The 21,809-nt window shown below is 39.1% G+C and overlaps 1 protein-coding gene across 3 annotated transcripts in view; it reads left to right on the top strand.

Annotated features, from left to right (window-relative positions):
• The window catches only part of ZCCHC4 (zinc finger CCHC-type containing 4), a 57,142-nt gene that overhangs the window by 13,324 nt on the left and 22,009 nt on the right, over positions 1 to 21,809 (top strand). For all 3 annotated transcript variants that reach the window (XM_023223024.2, XM_023223025.1, XM_023223026.1), the window contains 3 exons: positions 6,895 to 7,170; positions 7,697 to 7,777; positions 19,272 to 19,344. In XM_023223024.2, coding sequence (XP_023078792.1) covers positions 6,895 to 7,170; positions 7,697 to 7,777; positions 19,272 to 19,344 — 430 coding nt within the window. The remainder of the gene's footprint in view (positions 1 to 6,894; positions 7,171 to 7,696; positions 7,778 to 19,271; positions 19,345 to 21,809) is intronic.

Here is a 21,809-nt window from a genome sequence, read left to right as displayed (position 1 = left end):
TCATTTCTTGCTTTTTCTAGCATCCAGGGCCACCTACATCTTTTGGCTGTGGCCCCTTGCTCCGTTTTCATAGCACATCACTCCAGTCTCTGCTTCTGTCACCACGTCATCTTCTCCCTCATTCCACTGCCTTTTGCTTATAAGGACCCTTGTAATTATGTTGAGTCTACCCAGATGACCCAGGATAATCTCCACATGTTAAGATTCGTGACTTCATGACATCTGTAAATTCTCTTTGGTCCTATACATATATTCACAGGTTCCATATTGTCTTTGGTAGGATGTGGGGAGTGAGGGGGCATCATTCAGCTTACTAAGTAGCACCTTTCTCAAAAATCAGTTGACTTTATATGTGGGTTTTTTTCTGGACTATTTTTTTCCCTCAACCTATAGGTATATCTTTACATAAATATCATATTGTCTTGATTACTGTGACTTTATAATGTCTTCTTGAAATAGGGTAGTGTAAGTCTTCTCATTTTGTCCATTGTTTTCAAAGTTGTTTAGGCTATTCTGGGTCCTTTTTATTTTCATATTCATTTTTTGAATGAGGTTTTCAGTTTCTACAAAACATCCTACTGTGATTTTGATTGAGAGTGTGTTGATTTTATAGATACATTTGGGGAGCATTGACATCTTAATAATATTGAGTTTTCTAGTCTGTGACTGTGGTGTATCTCTTCAGTTACTAAGTCATCTTTAATTTTTCTTGGTGATGTTTTGTAATTTTCAGTGTACTACAGTTACACATCTTTTGTTAGATTTATCACGAAGTATTTCGTGTATTTTAATGCGGTTATAAATTGTTTTAAAATTTCAGTTTCTAATTGTCTATTGCTAGTCTCTAACAATACAGTTGATTTTATATATTGATCTTTTATTTTGAAATTTTGATAAACTTACTAGTTCTAGCAGGCTTTTTGAAGATTTCCTTAGGATTTTATACATTTATGATCATGTTGTCTGTGAATAAATAAGTTTTAATGTTTCCTTTTCAATTTATGTCTTTTGTTTTTTTATCTTGTCTTATCAAACTGGCTAGAAACCGTTAGTCAATGTCAAGTAGAAGGCTGAGAGCAGACATCTTTGCTTTGTCCCAGTCTTGGGGAAATGCATTCAGTCTTTCAGCTATATGGTATTAGTAATAGGTTTTCTTAGATGCCCTTTATCAGATTGTAGAAGTTCCCCTCTATTCCTAGTTTTTTGAGAATCTCCCTCCCTCCTGCCCTCCCTCCCTCTCTCCTTCCCTCCTTCCCTCCCTCCCTTTCTGTCTTTTTTTTCTTTCTTTTCTTTCTATCTGTCTCGCTCTGCCACCCAGATTGAAGTGCAGTGGGACAATCATGGCTCACTGTAGCCTCTAACTCCTGGGTTCAAGTGATCCTCCCACCTCAGCCTCCCCAGTAGCTGGGACTATTGGTGCGTACTACCACACCCAGCTAATTTCCTTACTTTTTGAAGAGATGAGGATCTTACTATGTTGCCCAGGCAGGTGTCAAACTCCTGGGCTCAAGCAGTCCTCCTGCCTCAGGCTTCCCAGAGTGCTGAGATTATAGGCATGAACCACCATACCCAGCCTGAGAATCTTTATCATCAGTGGGTGTTTGATTTTGTCAGGTGCTTTTCTGGGGGGGCACCTAATGAAATTATCTTTTTTTCAAAAAAACCTGTTAATATGAATTACATTGATTGAATTCAAACTTTTAAACAACCTTGCTTTGCTAGGATAAACTATATTTGGTCATGATGTAATAACCTTTTTATATATTGCTGGTTTTGATTTGCTAACATTTTGTTAATAATTTTTGAGTTTGTGTTCATGAGACATGTTTGTCTGTAGTTTTCTTGTATTTTTTCCCCTGGTTTTAGTATTGGGATAATGGTGGCCTCATGAAATGAATTGGGAAGTGTTCTCCAGTTTTTTGAAAGAATTTGTGTAGAATTGGTATTGACCCAATGTCATCTTGCTTGTATTGTTATCAGTGAGAAGCCTGATGTCATTTTTATCTTTATCTGTGTTCCTCTGTACAAAATCTATCTTTTTTTCCCCCCAAGACGGAGTCTCACTCTGTCTCACAGGCTAGAGTGCAGTGGTGAGATCTCGGCTCACTGCCACCTCTGCCTCCCGAGTTCAAGCAATTCTCTTGCCTTGGTCTCCTGAGTAGCTGGGATCATAGGCACCCACCACCATGCCCAGCTAATTTTTGTATTTTTCGTAGAGAAGGGGTTTCGCCATGTTGGCCAGGCTGGTCTCGAACTCCTGACCTCAAGTGATCCACCCACCTCAGCCTCCCAAAGTGTTGGGATTACAGGCTTGAGCCACCATGCCCAGTCCACAATCTATCTTTTTTCCTCTGGTTTCTGTTTATCATTGTTTATTTGTTTAGAGAAAGGATCTTGCTCTGTCACCCGGGCTGGAGTGCTTTGGCGCAATCACAGCTCGCTGCAGCCTTGACCTCCCAGGCTCGAGCAGTCCCCCCACCTCAGCCTCCTGAGCAGTTGCAACTACAGGTGCTTGCCATCACACCTGGCTAATTTTTGTATTTTTTGTAGAGACAGGGTCTTGCCACGTTTCCATGCTGGTCTCGAACTCCTAGGCTCAAGCGATCCTCTCACCTTGGCTTCCCAAAGTGTTAGGATTATAGGTGTGAGCCACTGCATCTGGCCTATCATTGATATTAAATAATTCTGGCCAGGTGCAGTGGCTCGTGCCTATAATTCCAAGACTTTTGGAGGCCAAAGCAGGTGGGTCACTTGAGCCCAGGAGTTTAGACCAGCCTGGACAACATGCTGAGGAGGCCGAGTGGGAGGACTGCTTGAGCCTGGGAGGTCAAGGTTGCAGTGAGCTGTGATCACACCACTGTACTCCAGCCTGGGTGACAGAATGAGACTCTGTCTCAAAAAAAAAGAAAATAAATAAATAATTTTATTATGATGTGTCTTGTAGTTTTCCTTCATGTTTCTTGTACTGTGGGTCTCCGAGCTTCGTGGATCTTTTGATGTAATTTTGAAAATTATCATTTATTATATTTTCAAAATCCACCCTCCCCTTTATTTTGAGGGCTTCATTTCCACATATTTAGGCCTCAGTTTTTCATTTTATATCTTTCTGAGACTGTGCCTTCAAGTTCACAAAGCTTTTCTCTTTAGCCCCTGAACTACTGTTTTTCCCATGTAGGGTGTTTTTTTTTTAAATAAATAATTTTAACAAACCTTTGTAGATTTGGTGGTTTTATATTTTCCTTTTTTTTGAGACAGAGTCTCGCTCTGTCACCAGACTGGAGTGCAGTGGTGCGATCTCGGCTCACTGCAACCTCTTGCCTCCTGGGTTCAAGTGATTCTCCTGTTTCAGCCTCCTGAGTAGCTGGGATTACAGGGGCGTGTGCCACCATGCCCAGCTAGTTTTTGTATTTTTAGTAGAGACAGGGTTTCACCATATTGGCCAGGATGGTCTGGATCTCTTGACCTCATGATCCGCCCACCTCGGCCTCCCGTAAGTGCTGGGATTACAGGCGTGAGCCACTGCACCCAGCCGGATGTTTTATATTTTGTATGTCTTTGCTTAACAGGCTCATGCTTTCCTGCACCTTCTTGAACACATGGAATATAGTTACAATGAGTAGCTTTAATGTCTCTACCAATATCATCCTATGTCATTTCTGGGTTTGTTTAGACTTTTTGATTTTGATTTTTTAATTTTTTATTTTTTTGAGACAAAGTCTCACTCTGTCACTGAGGCTGGAGTGCAGTGGTATGATCTCAGCTCACTGCAACCTCCGCCCCCTGTGTTGAAGTGATTTTCCTGCCTCAGCCTCCCAAGTAGCTGGAATTACAGGTGTGCTCCACCACGCCCGGCTAATTTTTGTATTTTTAGTAGAGACAGGGTTTCACCATGTTGGCCAGGCTGGTTTCAAACTCCTGACCTCAGCTGACACTGATCTCAGCCTCACAAAGTTCTGGGATTACAGATGTGAGCTACCACACCTGGCTAATTTTTTTTTTTTTTTTTTTCCTGATCATGAGTCATGTTTTTCTGTTTCTTTGCATATCTGGTAATATTTTATTAGATACTAGTAGTGTGGAATTTACCATGTTGTATACTGGATTTTTTAATTCCTTTATATATTTTTTATTTTGTTCTGGGACAGTTACTTGTTATAGTTTGACATTCTTGAGCAGGATTTAGCAAACTACTACCTGTGGCCAACTCTGGCCATGCCTTTTCACTTGACTGTGTTTGCTTTTGTGGTATCACTACAGAATGGTTGTGACTGAGAGACTTTATGGCCTACCAAGCTCAAAATATTTATTATCTGATCTTTTACAGAGAGTTTGCTGACCCTGCTTTTGAAGGCTTGTTTTTAAGCTTTCTAGGCAGGACTGAGCAACCTTTCGTGGTTCTAGGGCTAATTTTTCCTCCCTACTGAGGTAGTGCTCTTCTGAGTACTTGAGTACTTGTGTATTGTGAGGCATTTCCACTTTGGCTTGTTGGGAGACAAACCATTCTGGACCTGTGTGTGTTTTCCAGTGATGATTCCACCTGCTTCTGGCCAGTGGTTCTTTCCCTCGCCTTGGGGAGTTTCTGCACATGCGTGTGCTGCTCCGTACTCAGCCGAAGACTCGAGGGGAATCGTCAGCTAGTCTTGGAGCGTTTTCTCTGTCTCTCAGTGTACAGCTTTCTGCTCTCCTGTCCTCCCTGGTTATCCCCCCAGTACTCTTCCTGTGAATTCTGGCCGCCTAGCCTCCTGGAGTGCTCAGCTGTGTCTCATCAGTTCCTTAGGCTGTGTGTCGGTTCCCCATCCCTGTGCCGCCGGCTCTCCGCAGGCAGGAAGCTGGGCAGCCATACCGCTCACCTCTGTTCCCTTCCCTCGGGTTCACTGTTTTGGGCTGCTAGTTGTCCGATATCTTAAAACTGCTGTTTCCATATATTTTGTCTTTTTAAAACTTCTTTTGAAGGCCAGAATGGTAAATCTGGTCTCTCTTACTCCATCATAACTGTCTGTGGAAGCTGTCAATGTTTTTTTCTTTTAGAGACAGAGCCTCACTGTTGCCAGGCTAGAGTGTGGTGGCGTCATCATAGCTCACTGCAGCCTTGAACTCCTGGGCTCAAGTGATCCTCCTGCCTCTGCCTCCTAAGTAGCTGGGACTACAGGCCTGTCCCACCACACCTGGCTAATTTTTTAAATTTTTTGTAGAGATGGAGACTCAACTATGTTGCCCAGACTGCTCTTGAGCTCCTGGTCTCAAGTGATCCTCCTGCCTCAGGCTGCCAAAGCGCTGGGATTTCAGGCATGAGCCACTGTTCCTGGCCTGTTCAACATTGTTAGTACTTAGTGATGAAAGGTAATAGTAGTAAATTCAGTGTCTCTGTTGCCGAAGAGTGTTTATTGGTTCTTTCCCTTGCATTTCATGTCATAGGGCCCTTTCTTTTACTGGCATTCTCACTTTGAATTACTTAGAAGTTTCTTCTAATATCCCTCTATCTCTTTTTTCTTTCTAGTTTTAGATAAAGCTGTCAAAAGAACAGTTATCGTAGAAACAGAAACATTTAAATTACTGGCACGATAGTTTATTTCTTGCTGCAGCCATTCAGAATATCTATTTGTCACTGCCTTGGGTGCTTTGAAGTGAAACTGTGCTTAGATATAAAAAATTTAAAACTTACTTTGATAACTTGTTAAGTTCACAGTTTTTACGTTGCAGTTCCTGAATTTAGTTCCATCAAAACTGTATGACTAGGCCAGGCATGATGGCTCATGCCTGTAATTCCAGCACTTTGGGAGGCCGAGGCAGGTGGATCACCTGAGGTCAGGAGTTTGAGACCAGCCTAGCCAACATGGTGAAACTCTGTCTCTACTAAAAATAGAAAAATTAGCTGGATGTGGTGATGCGTGCCTGTAGTCCCAGCTACTTGGGAGGCCCAGGCAGGAGAATTGCTTGAACCTGAGAGGTGGAGGCTGCAGTGAGCCAAGATTGTGCCACTGCACTCTAGCCTGGGTGACTCCATCTCCCATCTCAAAAAAAAAAAAAAGAAAAAAAATGATATGACTCTTTCCAAACTATAAGGATTGTTTAGTGCACTATTTATTTTCACCTGCTTAGTTTTAGACATTTCTGACTCTCCGTGGTCCTCAATCATATTATTTATTTTTCTTTTGTTTTGTTACTCTGATGTCATAGCTGGCATCACATATATAAAACTAGCAGTTTTTAAACATACTGACCATGATTATTTTCTCTCTTCAATAATCTCTAATAAAATTTAAAAAAAGAAAAAAGAAATGGTGACTTTGAAATAGGATATAAGGGTGACTTGGAAGAAATCAAATGGGATATTCAGTGTAGTCTTTTTTAAGGCTTTGAATATCGTCTTGCTGTTTTGGAGATGAGCTTATAACTCCAGCAGTACTGCCAAGAACAGAGGAGCTTTGAGAAACATCTTTTCTTTTAGGAGGTGATTTTTCTTGCTAAGTATGTCATAAGAACTTGAAGAATGATCTTAATTTCTCATTTTAAAATGACTGTCAAGTGAGCCAGACTGTTTAACAGATAAAAGTTAGAACACGTGGATTTGTCAATAAATTTAAACTTGATAGTAGTTGTCATTACTACTAAGTTGTTTGAGTAATATATTATGTTCACATTTTAAATGGATATTGATCTTCATTCAGTGACTAAATTGGAGCGTCTCAATTCTTATGAAATTGCTGATGCTTTTCCTCTTTGCAGGTATGCAGCCAGACATAAATTCTAGCCAACATTCCACAGATTTCTTCCTTTCTTCTTTATGCAGTACTCTTTAGGAAGTAAGAATACTTTTTGGATGCTAAAAATAGCACGTTGTGTTTACAAAATAAATTTAAAACATATTTCTTTGTGTTTTATTTTGTCTTGAAGGTACTTGAAGTTTATTGAGTTGCCCTTGACTCAGAGAAAGTTTTGTCAAAGATGTCAGCAGTTGCTGTTACCAGATGACTGGGGGCAACATAGTGAGCATCAGGTTCTGGGTGATGTGTCCATCACCCAGTTAAGAAGACCCAGTCAACTCCTTTATCCACTGGAAAACAAGAAGACAAATGCCCAGTATCTGTTTGCTGATCGGAGCTGTCAGTTCTTGGTAGACTTACTTTCTGCCCTTGGATTCAGAAGAGTACTGTGTGTTGGAACACCAAGGTATGTGATATGATTTTTTTAAAGAATTATCTTCTCTGCCCTTGGATTCAGAAGAGTACTGTGTGTTGGAACACCAAGGTATGTCATATGATTTTTAAAAGAATTATCTTCTCACCGCGATTGAAACTGTATGAAGATTTTATTAAGTAGTTATTTGCTCTATGCAAGGTATAACATGAAGCATGAGTATTTAAAATGTAAAGCACGGTCCCTCTTTTAAGGAGTTTGCAACCTGTATTCCATTTGAGAAAAATCTTCATAGATTTCTTTCTGATACATGGGAGAAGATTCTTTCTGATTTAACTCCTAAATTGTTTATAATTTAGACCTCTCTGTTTCAGTTAAGTTCTGCTCTTAAAAGAACGTTTGCAAAATTGAAACCTTGATTATACCTGCGAAATTCTCTTCAGTGTTTCATTGAAATATCATAAATACCAGAAGAACATTGATGGTTTTGTTGTTTGTTTGCTTATTATCTATGACATTTGTAATTTCTTATTACATTTGCTTTCACTAATTGCTTTAGGTTGCATGAGCTGATCAGGTTGACAGCATCAGGTGACAAGAAGTCTAACATTAAAAGCCTTTTATTGGATATTGATTTTCGGTAGGTTTACAAAATACAGTATTTCCTTTCATTGTCTCCTGTTTCTTTTTAATGTTTTTCTGTTTTTAATTGTTTATACTCTGTTACAACTCTTTACATTTAGAAGTAGTAATTTGTTATGAGGAAACTTTTTAGTCAAATAAATTCAACATGTAATCTGTATTTCAAATAGGGAGGAAGTTGATTTCTCATTTTGCTGGCGTGCTTCCTAGATTTTCTCTATGAATCTGTCTAGTTTGTCTTTGGCTTATAATCTAGAGATGAATCCCTATTGAGTGAGGTTTCTTCTCATATATTACGTTTGAAGATAATTCTAAACTGCTTCATACTTAATCAGACTTCCAGGATTTTGTTTCATTAGATCTTTGAAGTGTGGGAACTCAGACATTTCTTTTAGTATATTTTAGTGGATGTTGTACATACTGTCTTTTACTGAACATAGCCCGGAGTGAAGGGAGTGCTAAGTAGGGGATAGACAGGTGCCAAAGCAGAGGATTAGCCATCAGATAAACTTTATGAGATGGTTGGAATTAAATGGCATCTGATGATTTGTGAGTTGACACAGGGGAAGGAACAGGTCTTGAATCTCCCCTCTGGTGCTAATTTGGAAGATACAGACCTTTAACTTATAACATGGATGGTAAATACATCATCCACTGTGTCTATAATTCTCTAGATTTGAAGTACTCTTCTCAGTTTCTATAATTGTTTAATACCAGGAGTTCACATTGAATTTATAAGACACAATGTTCTTAGTATTTTCAATGTGTTCTTGAAGGTATTGAAGGAATCAGGCTTTGTGTTTCCATTTATTTAGCTCTGCTTCCTAAAAACAAAGCAGACAGATTTTTTTTTTTTTTTTTCTTAGACAGGGTCTCGCTCTGTCACCCAGGCTGGAGTGCAGTGGCATGGTCATAGCCCACTGTACCCTCAAACTACTGGGCTCAAGCGATCCTCTAGCCTCAGGCTCCCTAGTAGCTAGGACTACAGGCCAGCACTACCACACCCAGGTAATTTTAAAAAAAGAAAGTTTTGCAGATTTGGGGTCTGGAACTCCTGGCCTCAAGCAGTCCTCCTGCGTTGGCCTCCCAAAGTGTTGGGATTGTAGACATGAGCCACCGAGCACCAAACAGATTTTAAAGTGTAAAATGTCACTTTAAAAAGTGTAGTTTGGGTAGGTGTGGTGGCTTATGCCTGTAATCCCAGCACTTTGGGAGGCCAAGGCTGGCAGATCCTTGAGGTCAGGAGTATAAGACCAGTCTAGCCAACATGGTGAAACCCCATGCCTACCAAAAATAAAAAAAATTAGCTGGGCATGGTGGCTCACGCCTGTAATCCCAGCTACTCAGGGGGCTGAGGCAGAAGAATCGCTTGAACCCAGGAGGTGGAGGTTGCAGTGAGCTGAGTTCACGTAACTGCCCTCCAGCCTGGGTGACAGAGCAAGACTCAGTCTCAAAAAAGATAATAATAATAAAAGTGTAGCCTGGCTGGGTGCAGTGGCCTATGCCTGTAATCCCAGCACTTTGAGAGGCTGAGGCAGGTGGATCACTTGAGCCTAGGAGTTCAGAACCAGCCTGGGCAACATGGTGAAACCCCATTGCTGCTAAAAATACAAAAATTAGCCGGGCGTGCTGGTACATGCCTATAGTTCCAGCTACTCCGGAGGCTGAGGTGGGGTGATTGCTTGAGCCCAGGAGGTAGAAGTTGCAGTGAGCTGAGATTGCGCCACTGCATTCCAGCCTGTGCAACAGAGTGAGACCCCTGTCTCAATAAAATAAAATAAAATGAAGTGTAACTTTAATGATTTATTTTCCTTTAGATTTCTGAGTCAACTCTAAGTTGTCTAACATACACAAGCACATTACTCAGAAATTACCTATACTGTCTCATTCCTTATGAATAGGTCTGGCCTGGTAACCACTCATCCCTTGTTAACAGGACTAGCACACTTTACTAACATCTGCTTAACATGAGTGATCCTTGACAAATGATGATATAGACTTCTTAAAGATAAACTCAATTTATTTTTAATTGGGTATAATTCATTTAATAGTGACCATTTAAAAGTATATATTTCAGTGGTTTTTGTTGTAATCACTGTGTTGTGCAACCATCACCACTGGGTACTTCTAGAACATTTCTATCACACTGAAAAGCAACCTAGAGTTCACTTCCCCTCACAAGCACTTTCTGTCTCTCTTTTCTGGATTTACCTGTTCTGCACATTTTATTTAAATAGAATCATGGCCGGGCGCGGTGGCTCAAGCCTGTAATCCCAGCACTTTGGGAGGCCGAGACGGGTGGATCATGAGGTCAGGAGATCGAGACCATCCTGGCTAACACGGTGAAACCCCGTCTCTACTAAAAATACAAAAAACTAGCTGGGCAAGATGGCGGGTGCCTGTAGTCCCAGCTACTCGGGAGGCTGAGGCAGGAGAATGGTGTGAACCCAGGAGGCGGAGCTTGTAGTGAGCCGAGATGGCGCCACTGCACTCCAGCCTAGGCGACAGAGCAAGACTCCGTCTCAAAAAAAAAAAAAAAAAAAATAGAATCATAAAATCTGTGACCTTTGTGGCTAGCTTCTTTCACTTAGCATCATGTTTTCAAGGCTCACCCATGCATGTAGCGGCACTTCATGCCTCTTATGGCTGGCTGTATGATATTCCATTGTATCATACATACATACTCCATGAGTATGCATGGAGATAGCAACCTCTTTTTTTAAATTCTGTGTTCCTTTCCTAAAGTATTAAATTATTCTAAATGCATGATTTTAAAGGTAGAAGTTTAACTTTTGGGTTCTTATAATGTATTATTAATAGTGGGTATTTTTGTTTGTTTGAGATGGAGTCTGGCTCTGTCGCCCAGGCTAGAGTACAGTGGTGTGATCTCAGCTGACTGCAACCACCGCCCCCTGGGCTCAAGTGATTCTCCTGCCTCAGCACCCCCAGTAGCTGGGATTACAGGTGTGCACTGCCATGCGCGGCTAATTTTTGTATTTTTAGTAGAGAGGGGATCTCACCATGTTGGCCAGGCTGATCTTGAACTCCTGACCTCAAGTGATCTATCTCCCTCGGCCTCCCAAATTGCTGGAATTACAGGTGTGAACCACTGTGCCTGGTATAGCTGGTGTTTTTTGAGTGCCTGTTATATTTCAGGCCTTGCCCTGACTCATTCCTCACATTAGCCCTGTAAGATAGATGCTATCATCATCCTCATTTTTCCAGATGAGAAAACTGAGGCATGAAGAGGTTAAATAGCTTGATCAAAATCACAGTTTATAAGTGCCCAAGCTAGAATTCAAGCCAAGGCAGTCTGGCTCCAAAAACTAAGCTATCCTTTCGAAATAACTTTGCTTTTGAACTTGTATATGTGCCTTTCTCATATAGTCAGTTTCTTTCTTGTCATCCTTCCATCTCTTCCTTTCTCCCTGTATCCTCCTGCCTTGTTCCACAGAGATTTTCAGATGAATCAAAACTGGTTTCTAGGTTATTTATATTTTTAGAATAAGGCACTCAGGAATTTTTTCCTCGGAGACCTGGAAATACAATCACGTAAAAGAGAATTTATTGGTTCACATTACTGAGGTCTGGGATATAGCAGGCTGTAGTCTAGTTGAGACTGTGAGCCTCACACAATGTTGCTAGGGCTCCCTCTTTCTCTTTCCACCTCTCATTCTGCCTTTCTCTGCGTATTGATTTCTTTCTGCAGACAGCTTCCCTCTTACTGCCAGGGACGTTGGTGGCAGCAGCTTTAAGCTTATCTAGTCTTCGGCTTAACTGCCCAGTGGAAAGAGGCAGTTCTTCCTGAGAGCGCCAGCAGCAAAACTCCAGAGAGTGTTCTGATTAGCCTGGCTGGGGTCACCTGCTGATTCCAGAGCCATCACTGTGGCCTGGCAGCTGGGGTACTCCAGCCAGCCTCTCACCAATCACATGGAGTCGGTTCTCTGCAGGAAACAGGTGTTCAACTTAAAGAGTAGAGATGTAGGTGCTGGAGAGACAAAAAACCAGATGTCCATAACTAAACTATTCAAGACAACATATACAGTTGTCAGCAGCACTCATATTCCTACCTTTGGCACTTTTACTTCAGTGAAAATGGTACAGTGTGATCTTTCTAATAGTATGGTTTTGAATTTACATTAAAAGTTATATAATGATTCTAAGTTATTAAAGACAAGCTTTTTCAAGCTAGTTTTAGTGGACTGATTTATACAGAGTAGGAGATATTATTGTGTCTTCTCAAACAACTTGTTAAAATTGCAAGAATCCCTTGGTTTACTTTGGTTTTAAAAAAGGAAAAATGATCTTTAATTCTGCCATCCAAAACATTATGGGTTTTGGCTTAAACCTTTTTTATGTATACAAACACTTTAAAAAGTAGATATATAACCTTGAAAACTTTTCCTGCTGGTGATATTTTAGGTATATTTCTTTTTTTTTTTTGAGACAACTTCTTGCGCTGTCACCCAAGCTGGAATGCAATGGCATGATCTCAGCTTACTGCAGCCTTGACCTCCAGGGTTCAAGCGATCCTCCTACCTCAGTCTCTCCCAAGCAGCTGGGACCACAGGCATGTGCCACCACACCCAGTTAATTTTTATATTTCTTGTAGAGATGGGGTTTCACCCTGTTGCCCAAGATAGTCTTAAACTCCTGGGGTAATGCAGTTTGCCTGCCTCAGCCTCCCAAAGTGCTGGGATTACAGGGTGTGAGTCATCATGCCCAGCCTGTTTCTTTTTTTAAAATTGAGATGTATTTTACATACATAAAACAGTAGTTTTCAGTATATTCACATGGTTGTGTAACCATCACCACTATCTAATTCCACAACATTTTCATCACCTTCAAAAGAAGCACTCTCCCTGTGGGCAGTCCTTCCCCATTTGCCATGCCCCGGCCTTTGACAACCATGAATCTGCTTTCTATCTGTATGGATATGCTTTGCCTATTCTAGATATTTTTTATATAAGTGGAATAATGTACTGTGTGGCCTTTTGTGTCAGACTTCTTTCACTTAGCGTAAAGCTTTCAAGGTTCACCCATGTGGTAGCATGTATCAGTACTTCATTCCTTTTTATGGCTGAATAATATTGTACTATATGGATATACCAAATTTTGTTTATCTTTTCATCTGTTGATGGACACTTGAGTTGCTTCCACTTTTTGGCTATACAAATAATACTGTGATGAACATTTGTGTACAAATTCTACATGAACATAGGTTTTCAGATCTCTTGGGTATTCATTTGTTAGGGCTGCCATAACAAAATACCACAGACTATGTGGCTTAAACAACAGAAATTTATTCTCTCACAGTTCTGGAGGCTGGAAGTCCAAGATCAAGGTTTCAGCAGATTTGGTTTCTTCTGAGGCCTCTCTCTTTGGCATGCAGATGGCCACTGTTTCCTCATAAGGTTTCTTTGTGTGAGTATCCCTGGTGTTTCTTACTATGTCCAAATTTCCTCTTAAGGACACCACTCAGATTGGATTAAGGCTCACACTAATGGCCTCATTTTAACTTAATTATCTCTTTAAAGACTCTGTCTCCAAATAGCCACATTCTGAAGTACTAGTGATTAGGGCTTCAACATAAGGATTTTGGGGGTGAAAGAGTTCAGCCCTTATACCTAGAAATGGAATTGCTAGGTCGTGTGGTAACTATGTTTACCTTCTTGGGGAACAGCCAAACTATTTTCCAAAGTAGGTGCATCGTATTTCATTCTCACCAGGAATATGTGAGGTTTCTAATTTCTCCACGCCCTTGCCAATGCTTATTATCATCTGTCTTTTTGAAGTGTGGTATCTCCTTGAGGTTTTGTTTTGGATTCCACTGGTGGCTAATAATGTTGAACATTTTTTCATGTGCTTATAGGCCGTTTGTTTATCTTGTTGGAGAAATATCAATCCTTTGCCCACTTTTTAATTGGTTGTTTGTATTTTTGTTAAATTGTGAGAGTTCTTAATATATTCTGGATACTAGACCCTTATCAGATATATGATTTGCTAATATTTTCTCTCATCTTGTGGATTGTCTTTTCACTTGTGATGAAGTCCAGTTTTTCTTTTTTCTTCAGTTGCTTGTGTGTTAGGTGTCATATCTAAGAAAGTCTTGCCTAATCCAATGAGTGTCTATACCCATGTTTTCATCAAAGAGTTTTATAATTTTTGCTTTTACACTACTTAGTCTGTTTCGAGCTTTCTTTCTTTTTTTTTTGAGACAGAGTCTCGCTCTGTCACCCAGGCACCCAGGCACCCAGGCTGGAGTGCAGTGGCACATCTTGACTCACTGCAACCTCCGCCTCCCAGCTTCACACCATTCTCCTGCCTCAGCCTCCCGAGTAGCTGGGACTACAAGGGCTGCCATGACGCCTGGCTAATTTTTTGTATTTTTAGTAGAGACAAGGTTTCACCGTGTTAGCCAGGATGGTCTCGATCTCCTGACCTCGTGATCTGCCCACCTCGGCCTCCCACAGTGCTGGAATTAACAGGCGTGAGCCACTGCTCCCGGCCTGCTAATTTTTATTTATTATATGAGGTAGTGGTCTAACTGCTTGCATGTGGATGACTAGTTGCTTTAGCACCGTTTTTTGAAAAGACTTCTTTTCCCATTGAATTGGCTTGGTACCGTAATGAAAACAAAAGAACCACAAATATATAGGTTTATTTATGGACTTTAAATTCTATTCCATTGATCTATCCCCATCCTTATGCCACTCTCACACAGTCATGATTACTGTTGCTGTATAGTACATTTTGAAAATGGGAAGTATGAGTCTTCCTATTTTGTTCTTTTTCAAGATTGTTTTGGCTGTTCTGGGTGTCTTGCATTTCCATATGAATATTAGGATCAGCTTGTCAATTTCCACAAAAAAAACCCAGCTGGGATTTTTACAGGGATTATATTGAATTTGTAGATTAATTTGGGGAACATTGCCATCGTAATATTAAGTTGTCCAGTCCATGAACATGAGATGTCCTTCCATTTCTTTAGGTCTTCAGTTTCTTTAAATGATATTTTGTAGTCTTCAGCATATAAGTTTTGTGCTGCTTTTATTAAATTTATCTCTAGATGTTTTATTATTTTTGGTGCTATTATAATTTAAATGGTTTTCTGAATTTTATTTTGTGTTGTTTGTTGCTAGTACTCTGATTTACTTTTAAAAATTGTTCAAAAATACAATTAACCCTTGAATAACATGGTTTTAGACTGCTCAAGTTCACTTACAAATGGATTTTCTTCTGCCTCTGCCACCGCTCCTCTTCTTCCTCCTCCTAAGCCTTCTCATTATGAAGATGAAGACCTTTATGGTGACTCACTTCCACTTAATGAGTATTAAATAATATTGTCTCTTCCTTATGATTTTTTTTAATAGAAACGGGTCTTGCTGGTTGGCCAGGTTGGTCTTAAACTCCTGACCTCAAGCAATCCTCCCACCTTGACCTTCCAAATGACGTTCTTGATAACATTTTCTTTAGCTAACTTTATAGTAAAAATACAGTATATAAAACATATACAAAATATGTGTTAATTGACTGTTATCTGTAAGGCATCCAGTCATCATAGGCTATTAGTAGTTAGGTTTTCGGGGAGTTGATATGGTTTGGAGTTGGCATCTCATGTTGAAGTGTGATCTCCAGTATTGGAGGTGGGCCTAGTGGGAGGTGTTTGAATCATGGGGTTGATTCCCCATGAATGGCTTGATGCTGTCTTTGTGGTAATGAGTTCTCATTCTATTAGTTCACGCAAGATCTGGTTGTTTAAAGAGCTTGGCGCCTCCTCCTTTCTTTCTTGCGCCTTCTCTTGCCATGTGACATGCCAGCTCCCCTTTCCCTTACAGCATGAGTAAAAACTTCCTAAGGCCTCACCAGAAGCCCAGCAGATGCTGGTGCTATGCTTGTACAGCCTGTAGAACCGTGAACCAAATAAACCTCTTTTCTTTGTAAATTACCCAATCTCAGGTATTCTTTTATAGCAGTGCAAAAGGAACTGACACAGAAGGTAAAAGTTATATTTGGATTTTCTGCTGCGCCCCTAACCTCTATGTTGTTCAAAGGTCAATTATACATAAAACATAACATTTAACCATAGTAGCCATTTTTAGATATACAACTTAGTAGTGTTAAGTAAATTCACATTGTTTGTAACTGATCTCCAGAACTCTTCATGTTGCCTGATTTAATTTGAAAGATTTATATGGCCCCTTAACTATTTCACCTTTAATGCCATGCCTTTTAGTTTTCCTCTTCTTGCACCTGTAGTTGTAATGTCCTGGTCAGAGTAGGGGTTGGGAGATGTGGATAAAGTTATTTTATAATGTATGGAATATATTGATACTTTTTTCATACTTATAAACTTTTGCGTGTGCCTTGCAAACAAAAACTGATGGTGTTCTATTGGGGATATCACAGCTCAGTTTTTTTGATAACGTAGTCTGTTACTGAGTCAGTTCTATAGAAAGTCAACACTAAAGAGAGAGCTGGTTTATTGAAACACATAAGTTGCTGGAATTCTTTGAGGCTGTACCTGTATTTTCAGTATGGCGGAGTGTGTGGTTGGTTCAGATTTCTCATAAAGACCACAGTTAAATCAGAAAAAAAATTCTGCGTAGTATAGAGTGACAATGAGTAGTTTTTTGGGACTTTGACTTTGGTTTCTTGGTGCCTTACAACAGGTTTATCCAAGGTTGGAGAACTGCCTCAAACTCCAGTGTTCTCTATAGATGTGCTATAAATATGTTTTTTAGGGGGTAGAAGATACGAAGTTCACATTTGCTAAGATGGATTTCTATATGCTCTAATTTTAGCATGAAAGATGTGAAACTCTATTTGGCAAACTATTATCCAAATAAAGTTATGTCAAAAAATGAATTTCTTAGGTTCATTTCATGAACTAATTTTATTCAGCTCTTGATTACATTTCCTGTGTGTAGAGCGTGTTTCACGCTTGGTAACTGACTCTCATTTAAAGAGAATGAATGGCCAAATGAATGTCCTTTTGAGCATTTTTCAAGTGCATGCATTTCTGATTGGTTTTGTTTGCTTTATTCAATGGGGAGAATAATTCTTTGTGGCCAATTTCATTTTAAGAGGGCAATGTTGAGTGATTTTTCATAATTTAAAATATGAATAATTATGCTCTCAAATTATGTATTTGATGGAAACTTAGAACTGAAATCTTCGCTTTTCTTTCTCTCTGCCTCTGCACACTGCTGCCCAGAATGTTTTGGACAGGTGTGCTGTGCTGAATTTCATGTAAATCAAATTTTCTTTTTTTAATTTTTAAAAATGACTATTGTATCTTTGTGAAGGAATGAAAACAATAGGGATTAAGTTAAAAAGGGATTGTATTTTCCTTTGGTCATACTCATAAAGCAGTGCAAGAGAGAAGAAAACCCTCAAATGATACCATGTTTACACATGGCTGTACTAGTACTAATACACTCTTTTTAAAGGCAGTTATGTGAAATTTAGTTAAATAGGAAGACATATTTGTTTAATGGTCATTTGACATTGCCTACAGTCAATTTTTGGAATGTTCATTAGGTTACACTATGTAGTTTAAATATTTTCCAGTTATCTAAACTTTTTATTTCTTCAGTGCAAATTTATATTTTGGGAAATGTGCTAACAGTGTCTTAAAGGACATTAAAGGATATTACACCGAGAGTGGTTGGCAGCTCTTTGTCCATCTTCACAGAACAAGAAGAAATAGGCTTGGATTATTTTTGGTGAACATAAACATAATTTCTTAATATTAGGGGCATTAAGGCATAAATATTTACAGCTGATAATTATTAAAATAACAGTAACAGTACTTAACATTTTAGTACATGCTATGTAGCTGGCATTGTATTAAGTACTTTACATACATTATCTCATTGTTATCCAGTCCTATGTGGTAGAAATTATTACTTTTACCATTTTATGGATGAAGAAACTGAGGCTCAGAAAGGTTGAATAACTTACTAAGGATACCCAGTCAGTAAGCGAGAGACACATAGTTTGAAACCAGACCATCTGACTATGGAGCCTGTGCTGTTAACCACAGTTAATGGGAAGAGGATAAACCAGTGCTGCCCTTACATTAAATACTCACCATGGGCGACCAATCAGTTACAGACAGTAATGGATAACTGAGTAGAAACACAAGCAAAGAAGTTGCCAGTATCATGATTCGGTTCAAGAAGTCGTAGTAAGTAAGGATGTGTCTCGGATTTTTTTCAGTTTTTTCACCAGGTTACAAATTCCCAAGAATGATGATGTGATTCATATGTAAATTATATGTAATAAAATAGTTGAAGTTCAAAATCCTATTGAGATAACAAAGAGGTTTCTATATTATATGGAAAACTGAGAAATCAGCAACACAGACATTAAGACCCAGATACATAAATGGGGAAAACATATGGACAGACAGTACAAATACAGTTAAGAAATATAGAAAGTTCCGCCTTGTAAGTAATCAAATGCAGATTTAAGTCATAATGTGATATGAGTTTTTCCTAGTAAATTAGCAGGAATGTATAAAATGTTAATACCCAAAGGTGGTACTCGCATTCACTGCCAGTGGCTTTTTAAAATACTGTGTCAGCAAAACAAAATAATTCAATCAATCAATAAATATTCCTCTTTCCTCGCACTAGTTTAGTAAATATGAAATCCATATGTTTTTCCTATTATATTGAAAAGCATATTTTATTAAGCTAGCCTGCATTGGACAAAAAAAAATTTGTAATTTGTATTATCTTTTTTTTTTTTTTTTTGAGACATGGTCTGGCTGTAGCACCCAGGCTGAAGTACAGTGGTGTGATCTTGGCTCGCTGCAGCCTCCGCCTCCTGGGCTCAAGCCATCCTCCCACCTCAGCCTTCCTAGTAGCTGGGACCGCAGGCATGCATCACCACGCCTGGCTAATTTTTGTATTTTTTGTAGAGACGGGGTTTTGCCATGTTGCTCAGGTTGGTCTCAAATTCATTAGCTCAAGCAGTCTGCCTGCCTCAGCCTCCCAAAGTGCTGGAATTACAGGTGTGAGCCACTGTATCTGGTCTGTATTAAATACTTTTAAAAAATCACCTACAGAAGAAAATAAATGAACAGCTGTTGAGCAGAAATGTTGATTTAGTATTCTCCTTAAAATTATTAATCATGAGAGATGTATCTTAATTGCCAACCCATTGCAAGCTTAAATTGCATAATCATCTGTCAGTAACCTCATTGTTTATGTATAACCTCCTGGTACATAGGAACATGTGTGTTTTATATATGAGTATTCTGTAGTTTTACTACTGGTTAATTAAACATGGGAAAATCATTTAAGTTTGTTATTTATTCACTTAAAAATTACCTGAAATTTTTGGAAATTATTCTTTATTTCAAAAAACTAAAGAATGATGAAATTTTTAAAATAAAGGTGTGATTTTTAGTTTTAAATTTAGCTTATATTTGTTTACTCTATAGCTGTGACTGGGCAAATAACTCTGTAATTATTTTACAGGTATTCACAGTTTTATATGGAAGATAGCTTTTGCCATTATAATATGTTTAACCATCATTTCTTTGATGGAAAGGTAAGAGTTGTGACCATTATCTCATTGTTCTCTTATTGTGGAATAACAGATTTCAGAGTGCCTCCCTTGTTCTTTTGCTAAATTCCCTCAAGGTCAATTTGTAACTGTTCTACTATTTACTGGTATTTATTTTTGTTCTTTCACTGTTTATTGAGCACCTAGAGGTGATTTTATTATTCCCTTGTTAAGACTTCTCACTACTTTTTGGATGAAGGCCCACATTCTTAGAAGGCTTATGGGGCTCTGTGTGATCTGACCTCGATTTCCACTCTAGTCTCCCCTCTCCCTGTTTCCCCTTTGCTGTCTGTGCTCAGGGCACAGGGCTTTCATCTGGAACTGGTCAGACGCCTTTGCACCACAGGGAAGGCCCGTGCTGTTCCTGCTGGTTTCTGCTGTCTTTTGCCTTGATAACTTCCACGCATGTTTTAGAACTTTGTTCCAAATCACTTCTTCCAGCCTTCCCCGACCCCCACTCCCCAAAGGGTCAAGTTCTCGTTTGTAGAGTTACCACACTGTAATTAAATGCATGTGTCAGGGCTGGGAGTGTACGGAAAATCTCTATTCCTTCCTCTCACTTTTTCTGCGAACCTCAAACTACCCTAAAAACTAAAAGATCTTTAAAAACAAAAAAGACAGCAGCTTAAAAAAAGCTCCTTTAAATATGAGGCTAACAATGTCACTGAGAATAAACAGCATAGTAGAGCTGATACATTTAGTTTGAGCTCTGTGTCAGGCCTATTATAAAATAAAATCTGTAACCAACCAAGTAATCACACCTGCCAGGACGCTGACCAAAAATATTGTGAAATTATCAAGACACTTTGAAGCATACCCATAAATATATGCATACATATCAATTTTGTAAAAGTTGTGAACCATGCTTGCTATGTATTGTGCTTTGAGATATTAACTAATGATAGGAGGATGAAAACCAAGCAAGACTTTATAAAAGTCAGCATTCAGGAAATGAAAACAAATGTTAAATTGTTGGTTGGGATTGAAAAATGAGTCCCCTGATTTAGTAAGTATAGCACTCCTTCCATTTGAATCAATTTAGCATTGGGATATATATTAATATTTTTCAGCTGTGAAGCCATTAAAACAAGGTATTGAAATAAACAGCAGTTATAATTAGATGTATTTCAGCTGTTTCCCAAAGAGTTTATGTGGTTGGTAATCACTAAGAATTGAGAACTGTTGAGGTGAATGTGAAGGAAAGTGGGAATTGAAAGTCACTTGCCAGTGGATGATGAGGGACTTCTCAGCTGCAACAGTGGCAGTGAGAAAAGGAGAGAAAAGAACTGGGTTGTCTAGGCATTCATAGAGGCAGTGAAAAGACTGTACTGAGGGGGAAGGAAGTCCAAGCTGACTTGGTGGAATGGCCTGGATTTGTATTTTTTCATCTAAACAGAGGGAAGTGAAGTTTGGAAAGGTTGAGTTTGTGGGGCTGGTAGGATATTGATGTGGCGGTATCCAGCCTGACTACTTGAAACCACAGGACTTTGACGTCAGGTGAGGTCAGGGCTGTGTCGTAGTAAATGAGGAAGTAATCGAGTTTGAATCACTGCTTGATGCTACACTAGTGAGTTAGGATTTTCTTGTTGTTTGTCTGTTTTAATACCATACTATGGTTTTGCTTTTTATTTTGAACAATAAATACAAAATAAGGATAAAATTAAATACCTAAAGGTTGGCTAGCAATTTTTTATTTTTTTAAAGAGTAACAGGTAATTAGGGTTTTTCTTCGAAACTCTTTGTAGCTTATAGGAAGTGTACAGCATTACCTTATATGTTTCTACAATAATGGTTGGAATAAGCTGCCAAGATTGAGATCCACTTTATCTTCCCTGAAGAAAAGAGTCGTCCAGCTCAGGCTTTTCTTACTCTATATTTCAGCAGCAACCTCTAAATAGCACTGCAGCTATAGAGATTGATCTGCAGAAACCCATTGTTTTAATGATTTTACTATCTGCCTTTTTTTCTACCTACTCCCGGAGTCAAGTTTTTCACTAGAGATTTACCATCCACTAATCAATCACTAAGTATTTAAGTGTCCGCTCAGTGCCTGTGAGGCTGTCCAGGGTGCTTAGGAGAATAGAAGACTCTGCTAGTACACCTCAGCATTTTACAGTCCACTAGATTCAAAAGTGGGAGTTCCCCACATAGGATTTCTCATTGCAAATCATATAGTATTTAAAAAATGTCATCAGCCTTAATGGCAAAGTCAGTTAAAGTATGTAGAGAGGATGGCTAATTAAATTGCCGGGCACTTTTTAAATGATAGAACTGAGATAAAGAGTCAAATTACTGCGAACATTGGTGGTGCAAGCAAGTATCTATTTCCTGTAGAAGATCAACATTAAGACAATCAGCAACTCGTGTTGGGCTCTGATGCCATTGATTCTTACCTGGAAAAAAAAATCCTTTAAAAATATGTTTAAAGTTAGGTTAGGAGCTAGACATCA

The sequence above is a fragment of the Piliocolobus tephrosceles genome, chromosome 3 (assembly GCF_002776525.5).
Source record: "Piliocolobus tephrosceles isolate RC106 chromosome 3, ASM277652v3, whole genome shotgun sequence".
NCBI classification, from domain to species: Eukaryota; Metazoa; Chordata; class Mammalia; order Primates; family Cercopithecidae; genus Piliocolobus; species Piliocolobus tephrosceles.
Note: the sequence above shows the minus strand (reverse complement) of the source record. Positions and strands in the feature narration are given on the sequence as shown.